Raw genomic sequence first — 15,905 nt, forward strand, 5'->3', positions numbered from 1 at the left:
TTGCAGTTATCTGTTTAACTATTACATTTTTAAAGACTATTTACACCGTCTACCGTTGATCAATTGGTGATTACATACATCAAGCCTGTCTCTTTTAAAATGACAAAAAATAGATAGAGAAAGCTTTGTTAAAAAAACTTTAGGTATTGAGGAAAGAATTAACGAAATTATACCCCGCCACTTCTATAGTCCATGTTTTGGAAAAAAATAAACCACCAGAAAAACTAAATTATAGGTGCACAGGGGCATCATTTAATAACGAATATGAGAAAGTTTTATTAATACTAGTATATGGTAAGTTTTTGAAAGTTGCGTATAGTAAGCGGGTACCACCCAATAAGGTAATGGAAAAGTCCATATCATGGAAATAAAAAACTGATGATTTTTCGAAAAACCAAAATAAGAGGTACACAATTGAATTAAATGATAAGGAATCTGAAAAAAAAAAGATTCATTAAGTTATGACAAGTGTCTGAAGGAAGTTGTGGATATAAAATAGGTACGCCCAATATAAGGTTATGACAAAGTCCGTATTTACGATAGAAAAACATCAAAAATATGTTTACAAAATATTCGAAATAGAAGGTCCATACATACATTAATAGATTACAAATGGAGCAATTTTAGAAAAGTTTAACAATTGGTTTTGGAGGTCACGGTTGAAAATATCTGATGGGTGCCCCCATATAATGCAATGTTCAAGTCCGTATCTTATATAAAGAGACCCCATAAAATATTCTTAATAAAATCAGAAATACATTCCTTTTATTATATAAATAAGGCCGTTAATTTTCTCGTTTGAATTGTTTTACATTGTCATTTCGGGGCTTTTTATAGCCGACTCTGTGGTATTGGCTTTGCTTATTGTTGAAGGCCATACGGTGACCTACATTTGTTAATATCTGTGTCATTTTGATCTCTTGTGAACGGTTGTCTCATTGGCAATCATACCGCATCTTCTTTTTTATATTTTTTATATTTATGATACGGAATCCGAGAAAAAAATAAGTAATAGTTATACCATTGACGGATTCAAGAAAATTGGGATCCGGCGGTTTGAAACTCTTTTTTTTAACTTTCAATGCATTTGTATGGGAACATATATTTGGAATCCTCTTTTCTCCTGGATTGGACCCCCTCTCCATTTAAAAATGTCTGGAAACACCAATGTATATTAAGTGGTGTATGTGGAGATGCGCTTGCAAAACCGGCGAAACATGTTGTACCGGTCCAACGGACAAACGGAAAGACGGACTTCATTATCACTATAAACCATCGCCTCACAAAGTGGTGTACAATTGAGTGTGAAAGAGACAGATCTACATCCAAAACAAAGTGAAGGAACTGTGATCAATTATAGGCTACAGTACGGCCTCGAATGTTTGTAAATTCATGCATTTTTATATAGTAACTATTAAATCTGTGTGTTTGTACAATTTTAAGTAAAACGGAGGACATTTCTGAAACTTCTATAAACAAACAAACCTTTTTCTTATTTCAGCCACATTCAAACATCCTTATACTTAATGTAATAAGTCGAGTACACCCTATCAAGCTAAAACATGTTTGAAAAGTTTACAGGATGTGAATTTATTAAAATATATTTGTGTTATTTAGAAAAATGCCATCTTCTAATGTATCGTAAATAACTTTGAAATCACTACTAGAATACAGTGAAATAACGACTGATCATACAGTTTCAAAATATACAAGCGAGACTGATCGTACAGTGAGAAATTCAAACAAGTGTAATTTTCTTATTTCTGGCTTCAAAGATCTGGCTGAAACTTTTACCACCACTTAAAATACACTTTATCTAGTAAATTAAGTCTGGATTTTACGTTAATTTGTACAGTAAGAGTGCAAAAAGATTGTTTTTAGGTTCACCAACTGATTTTCCTTAGTGATGCACTTGAAAATCTCTTAATTAAGGCAAAGATACGAATAATGAATGTGCTAAATTTAATTATAAACCATTTGTGAGTATCGATGTCAGCTGAATTAATCATTAAGCAATGTACAGATGAACATCTTACCGTTTAATATAGTATATCCGACAAATTTAAAATGTGATCCAAAAAGTTCTCGCTTCGAAAATCGCGACTTCCGGAAAGCGTACAGAATAGTATCTACACTGTGTTACTACATTCTATGGTATTTATTTCATATAAATCAGTCGTGATCAATAATCAAAAATTAACAAAATTAGAAAATATGCAATTGAGTTTCGAAATTGTGACAAACGGGTCTCTATAATGCAAAAAAAATTCCAAACGAATAAAAAACATATTTTTGCAGCATACGATAAATTTATTCTTCGTTACACATCACTGTACGTCTATTAAATGAGACACAAACCACTAGAGTTCATAGACAACCATGCGGTCTTCGGTCATGAGGAAACCCAAAACCGCAGAATCGGCTGTCAAAGAACAAGACATGCAATATGTGTAGCAAATCAAACTAAACAAGATAAATAACGGCCTAATTCATTACAAAACATTTTAGAAAAAACAAATATGGAGACATAAAGTAACGACAATAACTGAACTACAGGATTCTGACTTTTAGCAGGGTTTATCATTTTTGGGAGCGCTCAATTCTCCCCCCTAAACAGGGACAGTTTTTGTAGCCAAATCTTAGTCCGTTTCTGTGTGTGTTACATTTTAATGTTGTGTCGTTGTTCTCCTCTTATATTTAATGCGTTTCTCTCAGTTTTAGTTTGTTACCCCGATTTTGTTTTTTGTCTATAGATTTATGAGTTTTGAACAGAGGTATACTACTGTTGCCTTTATTTATGGTGATAAAGCACACAAGTTTTTTTTGGTGTAACACAGTGGCGGATCCAGAAATTTTCATAAGTGGGGGCCCACTGGCTGCCTAAGAGGGGGCCCGATCTCGTCACGCTTCAGTGATTCCCTATATAAGCAACCAATTTTTTTCTCAAAAGGGGGGGGGGGCTAAATCCGCCTCTGTAACAGCACGACATAAAATCGTTTGCAATTGGATCAACTCAAAAGATCGGTACGAATACACAAAGAAAACTAACATAAAAACACCAAAATAAGAATATTCGCAAGTACTTATGAGTTTGAATGACCCTTTGGTATCCTTCGCCTCTCCTTTACTGTAAGCCAGTTTAAAGCTATTTACGACTAATAAATAAATCATTTTTCACCAGATTTAAGCATCAATAAGAACACAATCGATGCTTATTTTCATCTTTTCGTAGATTGTTGAGATGCTAAGACACTTTTTTGCTTAATTACACTATTTTTAATTTATTTTGCCTATAATTCTCTATTTTTGGGGGTCTTTTTTTGCTCTGTCCTTTTTGTTCGTCATTATCTATTCTGAAAACCCCACCAGCCCCTCTTTGGTTGTCTCTGTTAAATTTTACAACTAGTCTAGACGCGGACCAAATTAGAGTTTGACATATTGTATTGGCTATTGTTGAGGACCATATGTTCACCTCATGATGTACTTAATGTTTTTGAGGAATTTGATAGCTGTCTCATTGGCTTTTTCCCATATCTCCTTTTATTAATGCCACAGAACAGGTATGCATCATTATATATACACAATGCACAATATCTTTAACGCCTCCTTGTGTAATGGTTTATGTTTGGATATGTAGAAGAACGAAATATATGTACATGTAGGTCACTAAAAACATCTTACGAAAATAAGCAGTGATATTATCCGATGTCATCATCAAACTGTGAAACTAATATCATCATCTCAATAAATACTTATGGCAAGGATTATTATACAAATAGTTTAAAAGTATTTCACCGCTTGGTCAAATATACGGCTTGATATTTTTTGCAGGAAATGCTAAATTTATTCTTCGTTGCACATCACTGCACGTCTATCAGATTAATATTTTTGAAAAATCATAAATTAAATCAAAATAGGTTTCAAAACTAAATATAACGTTGACGTTTGGAAAAGAAAGTAAAACGTACCGTGAGAAAATGGATCATGTCTTCCTGATTGGTCCGTCGCCGATGCTCAGTTGAGATATATATACTGATCAGTTTTGTTTTTTTACAACCTGCGCCTATCAGTTCTTGTTGTCTTGTTTACCTCTCTAAATATGCATTGGTAAGTTTAAAGTATTTCGTATATCTTAAATTTTGCTTCATTTCATTTATTTGTGTATTTGATCTTTTTATTTATTTATTTTTGTATTCAAGCTTTTTTATTTATTTATTTGTGAACTGAATCATTTTTATTTATTGATAGACAAGTTTATGAATATATATTTGTCGTTTAAAGGGGCATAAGCTATGAATTTAAATTCTCATATTTGATTTGTAACATACTAAAACATACGGATATAAATAGATAGTGAACTCGTGCAATTGTTTCAGCGGTATACTACTGTTGCCTTTATTTATGGTGATAAAGTACAAAAGTTTTTTTTGAAATGGCCAAATGTTCGTTTTCAAAAAACTTAAATGTTCAATTTTTCATAAAGCCCAAATGTTTTTTAAAGCTCAAATGTACTTTTTTTAAAAGCCAAAACGTTCTTTTTTAAAATATTTTTTTTAACCCCATGTGTCCTAAAATTAAAACGCAAATTAAATATAAAAAGCACAAACGACCCGCGCTGTATTGCAAGCTATGCTTGCTATATTACAGATTTATCCGATTTGATTCTTTAAATATTTGTTTAAAGGATGCTCCCTGCAGTGATTTGCCTGTGCATTGCAGAAGTAGCAAGCCGTTTATCGTACCAAAACAAAATTCCAAACGGCAACAATGTGACATGGCAAGGTGTTGGACATTTAGTAAAGGAAGGGGGTGGTGAAAGAAATCCGTTTGGTTTAGATTTTTATGCCAACATCATTGTAAAGAATGAGGTATAGTTTAGTTTAGTTTAGTTTAAACAATATGTTATCCCCCCCCCCCCAAAAAAAAAATGATTGGATTGGGCAACAGACAATGTCTTTGTAAATATAAAAAAAGATGTCGTATGACTGCCAACGAGACAACTTTCCACGAGAGACCAAAATGACACAGTAATTAACAACTATAGGTCACCGTACGGTCTTCAACAATAAGCAAAACCCATACCGCATAGTCAGCTATAAAAGGCCCCGAAATGACAATATAAAACATTTCAAACGAGAATATTAACGGCCTTATTCATATACAAAAAACAGTAGATCTCCTTGCACCGAGTACTAGTATTTGAATGCATCGCACCAGGTAGATGTGCCTGCATCAAGAATGCAGAGTATCAGAATGCAGTGTACCCAGTAAATTTGCCTGCACCAAGTTTGCAGAATATTAGACTTGCACGGAGCGCTAGAAGAATTGATTTATTATACTTGGTGCATATTTGAACTAGATACGACAACCGATTATGCTAGCTGTTCAAAACTCTCCCTCTAAAAAAATCACAGTGCCAGTCGTTTGCTTCTTTACAAATAAAAAGGGAGGTTCATGGAAGAGCCTACACAACTGGCACTCTACACTTATACATATCGGACATAGGAATTACCTTAATTTCGAAATAGTTGATGCAAGCTATACTTTATTGTAGCTTTAACATACTATCGCTCGGGCAAAAATAATCACGAATATATAATAATGACTACCCATGTTAAAACTGCAATAAAGTATAGCTTGCATCAATTATTTCTTCAACATATCCGTTACCGATGTTTATCTGTAAAAATCTCATTTTAAGTTATAAAATTTCATTAAATTCAACTGACAAACTTTATTGAATGCAATAATAAATTCAGCTTGCCAAGATATCAGGGCCGTAACCAGCCTCTTTTAATATTGAGGCAAAATATATTCGCCGAGCGTATCGAGGCGAACAAATTTTGGCGAGGGGTCTGGGGGCCGCTCAAGTCCCCCAGAAGCTCGGAGAAAAATAACGCAAAATCGTGCATTCTGAGCGTTTCCCGGACTCTTTCTTACATTGAAATGCAATGAATTTTTAGCTATTTCTTTCGACAATATTCTTGTCTCAAAGCAAAAACATAGATTCATTGTAATTTAAGACTTTTAGGTTTTACGGGGACAACATTGAAAGTAGACCGATATGTAGGATAAAGCGAAAACCGAAATGCTCATAATCATTTTGTCTGCCTGTTCTTGTGCTTTATTTAGACTTTGGTCATTTTTTTATGACTAGATTTAAATAAAGTGACAGTGTGGTATTATACTTTAAGTACTAGTACTGATTAAGTCGACACTAAGGACCATCTTGACCTTGTTTTACGGTATTAATGATTCTTTTATTGTTGAAGACCCTCTATCAACTATCAAGATGAAGAATAGGAAAAACATCTCTGGCCATTGATCATTTGTATTTTTTCTATGCATTGACTTTATGTGAGATAAGGTCCTGTGCACGTTTACTCCATATTCTTTTTTTTTCTGTTTAAGAGTCAGTCTGAACACGACTTCATGCAAGTTTAATCCTTCAATGTAAAAGGTCATATGGCAATACATGGACGTTTTTTTAAAGATGGTTTGATACCGGGAAATTGGTGGTCTTACTTTAATTTAAACCATTATGTCAGCTATCTAGTTTTATCTACAAATAAAGAGCCAGTTTTGTATTCTTTGATATCAAGTCCAATTCTCCATGCAGAAGCGACATTTTTTCTATGTCCATTAGCATCGTATATTCTTAAAATAGTTTCTCGTACAATGTTTGGGCATCGTTGGAGATGCAACATTGCAAAACCACACTTTTCAAATGAACATAAACACTCTGCAGACTACAGTAATAAAGTAGGACAATAAATGAACAAAAGACAATCCCGGTACACAGAAGTACAAACAATAGACCATCAATTATGAAAACTAAAAGTAAAATAGAAACATTGATCACGAAAACCATGCAGGGGCGACATCAGAGAGTGAATAGAACTTGCTTCTTGTAAGACACGTTCCGTGAAAACAATTCAGGTTGATATGAAGACAATCTTGTTTCAGTTTGTTTGTTTTTTTTGAAATTTCCAACATGAGGCATTTGCCTCATTTGCCTCAATGTAGTTACGGCCCTGGATATAATATATATGTCTTTGAGCTGGCGTACTTTACTAGTAATGTGTTTATGAAATGTTTATTCACAATTTTATTTGAGAGGTATTAATTAACCAATTATAAATAAAAAACCACGCTTTATATTACAGATTTTGATATTTGCAAACGTAATATTATCTGCGTATTATAAATCTATTCTAGAAATTCCCAGCCGACATTATGACAATATGCATACACAAATAATAGAATTTGGACTTTTTCTGATATATTCCTTAAAATTGCACATTGGATTTCTATGACCAGGCTAAAATAAATGTAACCCAATCGCAAAATATACTTTATTGTTCACGGCATTTGAATTTGATGGATGTTTATTTAAAAGAATTTCTGTAAATATAATTATGAATTTAAAATATATGAAGTAATCAATTTAGGTATGGAACACAACTCTGTGTCAAATGGATTCAGATGGGGATGGAATGACGAATGGATATGAATTAGGAGACCCAAATTGTGAGTGGGAGGCAGAAAAAGATAAGACACCAACAAGAACCACAAACATCACTCATCCTGGTAAGTATTGAACATAACATAATTTAAACATAATAGAAGTTGGAAGCACAGCGGAAACAATTACTCCTTAATAGGAATTTATTGTTAAATGGTGACTTCCCGGTTTTTTGGGGGTGTTTTTTTCAGAGTTTGCATTCCTTAATCTGTAAAGAAATATAATATGCCTCTGTACAAATGGAAAATGTCGGGTGTAACGTTGCGAGTCGTAATGGAGGGGAACAAGGCACATCAACCTGTGGTTATCAAACAATTTACCAAACTGGACAAATGTTTGAATTCATATGTTTCTAAACTTGTATAAAAATGTAAAGGTTCGGTAATTGCATTACATGGAATAACGTAATAGTTCTTTGCAAAGAACTGTCGAAGAGTCAGTAGTATTGACATGAATATTGAATCATTGGTGATGATCGAGCCGCGGGTAATAATAGCCAATTGTAATAATACCAGATTTTATTTAAACATGAAGTTCTCCAAGTGTCAAACTGTAGTTGTTGAAGAATTTTTATTTAAGAATTGAATGCTTCTTTTTGTAACTTCATTGGGGTGTAAAAGCGTTGACCGAAGTACATTTATTTATGAAGCGCGAAAGCGCTTCATTCTAAAATTGTTCGCAAGTGTCAACGCTTTTACAACCCTATGAAGTTACAAAAAGAAGCATTCAATACTTATAATTACATTTTTTAGCTATGATCATGAAAACACGAATTTTATAATTGTTTTATTTAATTCACCTGTGCACTTTATTGTGGGACCACGTGTTATCATGAATGAAAAGTTTTATTGAGTAATGCAATTGCTTAAGGAATAACACGTGATGTGCAGTTAGCCAATCAGAATGAAGTATTATAATGAAACATACATCTAATGTAATTATTTCCTCATAATGTTTTTTGTTTGCAGTATAAAATATTTTTTTTATTATTTATTTCAGGAATGTGTGATCCTTTCAATGCTCCAGAATGCCATGAAGCAAATATAAACTTCACAATATCTTGTACACCAAACCCTTTTAACTGTAATGCAACACAAGATTCTGGTGAGTGAATACCTTACAACAGAACCAATTTCTCTATTTAGGCAAAATGTACAGAAATAAACTATTTTAAGCAGAATTCGGGATAAAAGAAAATGCACTCCGTATAGTTACGGAAATCATTATTATAACATAACATATAAAATAAGAATACGTACATAATGGTCAGTTTGCAACATCAAAAAACTTATTCTCTGTAATATCGTCACTGATAAAATACATATGAGATTCTTAATAGAGGCAAATCGTCGTGTGTTTGCCCTAAGATTCAAAACAAACTGGATGCATGAGTATTAAGACTAAGAATTGTACTGTAGTTTTTTTTTTACAAAAAAAACCCAAATGTTCTTGATCAATAACTGAAGTTTTGTTAAAGTATCATCTGATTTTTTTATTGTATCTTTTTTTTCATAGGATGAATAAATTAGAAAAGACTGATAATGTCACAAACAAATGTAAAATGTAACAATACTCGAATTAAAAAATGTGTGTGTGTGTGTGTGGGGGGGGGGGGGGGGGGGGTAAGTCACTGATTATCAAACGTATTTGATATCCTCTAATTGTTTTCTTCTTTTTCGCAGGTGTTGTCAATTATACTTTCTCAATCCCTCCGATGACGCCAGTTCCAGCTAAAGAAACAACATATATGTGTATGGTATTTGATTTCCCACAAGGCCAAGACCTCCACCTGATTGCTTATGAACCAGCTATAGACAACGCAAATGTGATGCACCATATGACGATCATGGGGTGTATGCCTGGGCGTATGTATTTCATTCTTATATGTAAATATATGAACCCTTGTACAAGTCGTTAATGTTGGGTTTTTTTTAATTAAAAAAGATCACAATAATAATCAATGTCACACCATGGAAGTATTATTGTCAATATAATACTTCCATGGTCACACTAAGTTGTTTTATGCGGGACGTTTTTACTGTCGGTGTCTTCTGTATAACGCAGGTGAAAAGGTCTGTAGAGCTAGGTTTAACATTTTGGTATGCAATAGGTCATCTACTGTAACAAACCACTAACATTGTTATTGTAATGGTGTTTTACGTGCAAAGAGCACGACATTAAATCAAGAGAGGCGAAATATACCAAAGGGACATTCAAACTCATAAGTAGAAATGACCATGCCATGGCAAAAAAAAAAGAAAAACTACGAAAATGATTGTGGATTTCTTTCCCAATTCCAGCTAGAAATTAGTGCGTACTTATACAGCAAACACGGACAATTGCACAATTGAACACCCTTTAACATGAATCTTACTGTTGTGAAACCGAAGTGCAAATGACCATGCTGTAGTTTCACGTAATTACCATAAATGTATGTTTGATCGTTATCCACGCGACTATTCCTTTTCATAAAATACTCGCACTATGCTATGACCGCTGTGTGATTTGCAAACGTGTAGTTACAGTTGTTGCATGTCTATAGCAAATTTAAGACTGTCATCTTCTTATGACACAACATACGCTATGCATTTGTAAGGAAGGGGGGTTTATAGAGACAGAACGAATATAACTACGTAGGTGGTCTAAACCGTAAATCTATAGATACAATGGAGTAGGTTTAGTAAGACCCCTTTTTGGCCCCAAAATATAGCAGTTTTAGAAAATTGTGAAAATGTAATCTTTAAGTTATATTTTGGAAAGTAAAATGCTTCTGCTACATAAATATGAGCTGTTTTTGACAATACAATGCACAAATATTGCGTACTAGCATAATTAAGTCCTGCTAAATTACTGAAATCTTCAAAATTTTAGCATTTTGGTTAATTTTGAGACGGTTTCCGTCTAAAATGAAAGTGGCCGCATTCGTGTTCATTCATATATTGAAATGTAAGTTGTATTTGATGATAATACAAAACATATATAAAGGTTGAGGATGAACACGGATGCGGCCACTTTCATTTTTGACAAAAACCATCTGAAAAGTGACGTTTTTTGGCATGCATGTATTTAATAGATCTTTCATATTTAAGCTTGAATCAGAGAGTTTTTAATGACTAAATCAGTTAAAATCTTTCACATAAACTAGTCGAATCAATTGAAATAGACATTAAAGGGTTTAAAAAAGTGTCCAAAAACTTTCGTTAGATGAACCTGAAATTTGAGGCCAAAATCGACCCTTACCGGACCTACTCCTTTGGAAAATACATGCAGAGCACGTGTTGTTCAATCTTTAATTGTGTGTGCAGTGTTTCGTAAAATGTTCTTTTTTCTGATATGAGTGCCAGTGATTTGTCCAAAGTTTTTTAGAAGTGAACACAGATTTTTTTTTGGTTACAGTTATATTTTTTTTTGTATGTTATTCTTTTTTATAAGAACAAGTAAGCAGTATATTTTCATGATTTAGAGACAATACCTCCTGATGATGTTGGCATTCCTCATGAATGTGGAATGGGAGCTTCAAGTTCTTGTCAAATTGTATTAGGTGTATGGTCTTTAGGATTCCCAGGTCATTGTCTTCCTGAGGAAGCTGGAATCAGAATTGGACCAACCAAGTATACACAAGGCGCTATACAAGTATGTATATTTTTTAATTTGTATGTATTAGATCGTTGATAATGATGTGAGAATTGTTTTTTTCTGAACGAAAATTAAAAAAAAAACATCCTTACAGCATATAGTCTAACAACTACCGAAGCAAGGTTGTCGGCTCTCCGGACACTCCCGAAGACCTGCGTTTAACATTTGATAGCCGAGTTTATGAGCTTCAGTCCTTGCTTGGAAGTTGATAGTCTAAGTTTTAAAAATTCTGACATCTCCAAGTAGAATGCAACAGTCGCATAAAAAACAAATACATAAAAAAACAAACCTACCTTGTGAATGATACAAATATTGCGGAAACTGCATTTGCCTGTTTTGCATTGAAGGACATGAATAACAAAAAATATTGTGTATCATTTTCAGATTCCACATTTCCACTTCAAGTAAAAATTTGCCGATCTTCAAAAAATACTAGTAGACTGGCAATATATTAAATACCCATTGTGTATTTTTACAGCTACACTGGACAAATCCACTACTTTCAAACAGCCTAGTTGACGGATCAGGGATGAAACTTTACTTTACACCTAACTTACGTCCAAATGACGCTGGAGTTTTCATCACTGGTCAGAATTATCTGAAAATACCATCGGGTCTTGAGAGTCACCAAGAAGAAGGCAAATGTCCAGCCGATTGTACCAACCAGTTTTTCACTGGAAATATTCAAGTGTTTTCAGCATTGAACCATATGCATTATTTGGGTAAATTAAATTATTCTAGAAAACATCAATGTTGCAATTTGCTTGACTGAATATAATCAAAGCGGTTGTATTTCTGATTAAAACTCCTGGATATAATCTATTCCTCAAAGTAATTCCCAACGTAAGAATTGTTGGATCTAATGTCACTAACTAACAAATATCAGCAACCGGTTTATAATCTGAAAAATCATTACGAGTAGATGAATGTCACACGCAGTTGTAAGGCACTCAGTATAGAAATAACAAAATAGTAAAGAATCGTCCTTTATTGCTGTTCTACATTTTGAAACGTATTAGCAAGTCTTCAACGATTAGCTGAAAGGACCATAATACTTCATGTGAGATTGCAATCATACTTTGTTTATAAAAGTAAAATAACGAAAATACAGAACTCTGAGGAAAATTCAAAACGAAAAGTCTCTAATCAAATAGCAAAATCCAAAGCTCGAACACATTAAGAAAATGGATATTCACTCTCCGCTTGTCGTTGCCTTGACTTGTTCTAGTTTTTTTTAAAACATCTATTATGTAGGCAGTGAAATGAACGTAGAATTACACAGGAACGGGGCAAAGATTGCAGATATAACAGATGATCCATTATATGTTTATGATTCTCCTCAACTTCACGAGTAAGTATTTTTTTCTTTTCGCTTTCTCTTCTTTGTTTACCGCGTACCCCATTTATATTCTATAATAACTACGTTAGCCAAATTTAAGGACGACAATTCTGTTTGATAAGGTATGTTTTAATTTTGTAGAATCATTAAGTATTTTTCATGTACTAGTTATAATTGTATATTTCAATAGACATGTACAAATGGGGAGGGTTGAGATCTCATAAAGCATGTTTAATCTTATCGCATATTTGTGCCTGTTCCCAGTCAGGAACCTTCGGTCTTTGTTAGTCTTGTATGTAGTTATTAGTTTAGGTTCATTTATGTGTTTCGGAGTTAAGTGTGACATCCATTTTTGCTGAACTAGTCTACATTATTGTTAACGGGACAGCATAAACCCGCTTCCGGGTGATGTATTGAAAACCCATAGGTGGCCTTGGGTTGCTCTTTGATCGGATTGTTTTCTTTTTGACACATCCCCCGTTTCCATTCTTCCATTTACATTGTCCTATTATTGTTTATAGCTATATCCGATCACAACGTTGAAATTGATTTCTTTTATGTGAGAAGGGGAAACAAACGAACAACTTCATAACAGGATTTTCCATTAAATGTCCAATCAACGACATGACATAGCTACGTATTTATACATCCCACAAAATCAAATCTTTCGATCCTTGTTAGTGTGGGTTCTACTGTTTGATTGGAGCACTCCAAGTGACCATATATACTGAGAGGTTATTGTTTAAAAAAGATAAAACTAGCAACTCTAATAGCAATAAGGAATCCGAGACTTGTACACTGGTGATGATAGGTGCTCCTATAGGATAAACATGTCGATTTAATGATGCAGACTGTTTTTCATGGTTAACATCGCAGCCTTTTCTATATTTATAGTCTATATAATACAAATAAGCGATTAACATATAGTGAACCAACACTTCTGTTTTACATAAATTATGTCATAATACTATAGAATACTTTTGTATTTCTAGGCTTTTTCCAGCAATTGAAGTTATGCCTGGTGATAGTATCACCACCAAATGTACATATAAATCATCATCTCGTTCCGGAACTACGTTATTTGGTCAATCAACCTTTGATGAAATGTGCTTTGGTTTATTATATTACTACCCAGTGGCAAATATTGCGGGCGCGTGGACTTGTATTTCGTTCAAAGGAATTTCCCAATGCGAAATTGATTCAGGAAACGTCGATGGTTGCAACATATTTGAATTCTTCAATTTTGGTAATCCAGTCAGTAAAGATAGATACGACACTGTAATACAAAAATGTCCGTTATTCGTTGCCGGTTCATATGATTGCATGGTTGCACAGATGTCTATCAGAAACGACCCCTGCATGGCATCAGACGTATATGATTTGATAATTAGTAAAAATAATGGTTGGTACACTGCAGATGCCTTTCACACTGCGATGTTGACACACAATCGCTGCTTCATGTTTTACGATTTATCAGTAGAACAAAACCAGCAGTTTTATAATTCTATCGTAGACAATTGCGAACCATGGGGTAGTTGTTTGGAGCAGTGTGACACAGCAATTGATGCTCAAATGAATCAAGCATGCATGCGCCCGGGGACATATGAGCATTTTCGATCTTACGCGGTTATCAACCAGAACATCCAGTGGATTAGATTTTTTGCATCCGTTGCATCTTGTAGAATCATATAGAATGAGACAAAACCCTTTTTCAACCTTTTTTCTAAATATATTCATTTCACTCATTTTCACAATTTAGATACTTTTGATTATTATATAGAGAGACTTTATGTACATATTTCTGAAGGAAAGGCATATTCAAAGACACTACAAAATCCTACTCTTTGTCAATTATCCTGGTAAAATTCGTAGAAAATCATGAACAAAACTGAAACTTAAATAGATAGGTGTCATCTTCATTAGAAAATCAAATAACTTGTTATGATATATACATGGTTTCGTATCATTTTTGTAACTGCTCATTTTATTATATTTCTTTTTTTATTATTGTGTATTTGCCTCGTGTTATATATACGAGTTTTATTGTCTGAGTGCAGCTTAATAACAAAATCTTTAAAATCTTGAATTTATGTAAGAGTAGAATCAAAATTTTGCGAGAGTCTTAATGAAATGAAAAAGTAGAAATGCCATGATAAAGAAGACGCAATATTTGTGATGATATGAAATATTACCATTAGAAAAGGGAATAATTCGTATGCATCACAGATGCCACAATTCATCCAAGGAAAGCATGGTTATTTAAGGGAAGAAACAAAAGAAATCCGTCCAATTCAGCAGAAGAACGAACTAATTCATTGAGATTTTACTGTGGACAAAAATAGTTAACGAAATAATATACTAAAACATATAACCTTACCATAACTAAGCTTTCATATTTATTTTCTTATTTTTCTTGCATATATATCTGTATTATGTTCATGCTTCATTGCAATATAAATAAAGTAGTTCTCATCAAATGTTTCTTGATTGTTTTGTTTTCTTGATTGCATAATGCTGAATACCGGTATATTAATTTTTGTGTCTACTATATTAGTTTTTGTGTAAACTTGATTTTTTCAAGAATACAGCATGCCGTTGGTTTTCTCGTCGTTAGACACTTTTTTGTCTCTAAAATCACCTAGCCTATTTTGATAAAAACTAAGATATGACGAATCTTGTATAAACGTTTTTTCATTTTGTTTTGACACTAGGCAATCTTTGAAAAATTGAAAAATCTCCTCTGCTTAAACTACATTGAGAAATTTTTTGAAATATTAGATCAGTGCTGATTTTAAGATTCTCATTTAAAGTCGATGGGTCGTCAAACATAGCAGTAAAGTTGACGTATTTCCCATTTTCCGATTCTCATATTCTTCTCTGAAGTTCCCTTCCCAATAGACTACTTTCTAGTTCGTTGCTTTTCCGTAAAAAACTTCGGTTTTATTGAACATCATTCGTGCACTTAGGGGCATCACCATTTACGGGCGAGCGGTTGAAAAAATATGATGCTATATTGCACGTATTATTCGGCAAATTAAATGTGTATAACTGATAATTTGCACTGCTGTCATTGGGGAATTGTGAAAAAGTATCTACAGGTAAAATTGAGAATGGAAATTGGGAATATGTCATAGAGACAACAACCCGACCAAAGAGCAGATAACAGTCGAAGGCCACCAACGGGTCTTCAACGCAGCGATGAAATCCCGCAACTGGATGTTGGCCTCAGCTATCCCCTAAATAAAAATGTGTATGAGTAAAGTGAAAATGGATGTCATACTAAACTCCAAAACATATAATTGAACTGAAATTAAAAAACCACAAAAGACTAACAAAGGCCAGTGGCTTCTGACTTGGGACAGTCTCAAAAATGCAGCAGGGTTAAACATGTTTTGTGAGATCTCA

The 15,905-nt window shown here is 33.5% G+C and overlaps 1 protein-coding gene across 1 annotated transcript; it reads left to right on the forward strand.

Annotated features, from left to right (window-relative positions):
- The first annotated feature begins 3,884 nt into the window (after positions 1-3,884).
- Positions 3,885-14,981, forward strand: LOC139523706 (tyramine beta-hydroxylase-like). Its single transcript, XM_071317919.1, has 9 exons — positions 3,885-4,107; positions 4,685-4,868; positions 7,452-7,590; positions 8,525-8,629; positions 9,208-9,390; positions 10,989-11,158; positions 11,640-11,883; positions 12,416-12,512; positions 13,493-14,981. The coding sequence occupies exons 1-9, from the start codon at positions 4,100-4,102 to the stop codon at positions 14,190-14,192; spliced, it is 1,830 nt and encodes a 609-aa protein (XP_071174020.1). The 5' UTR covers positions 3,885-4,099; the 3' UTR covers positions 14,193-14,981.
- The last annotated feature ends 924 nt before the right edge of the window (positions 14,982-15,905 follow it).

Source organism: Mytilus edulis, chromosome 5 (genome assembly GCF_963676685.1).
Source record: "Mytilus edulis chromosome 5, xbMytEdul2.2, whole genome shotgun sequence".
Lineage (NCBI taxonomy): Eukaryota > Metazoa > Mollusca > Bivalvia > Mytilida > Mytilidae > Mytilus > Mytilus edulis.

Excerpts from the sequence above, each read along its gene's own strand:
- LOC139523706 (XM_071317919.1), top strand. Across the intron at positions 4,869-7,451 it reads ACATCATTGTAAAGAATGAG|GTATGGAACACAACTCTGTG; the intron begins GTATAGTTTAGT and ends TAATCAATTTAG. Across the intron at positions 7,591-8,524 it reads CACAAACATCACTCATCCTG|GAATGTGTGATCCTTTCAAT; the intron begins GTAAGTATTGAA and ends TATTTATTTCAG.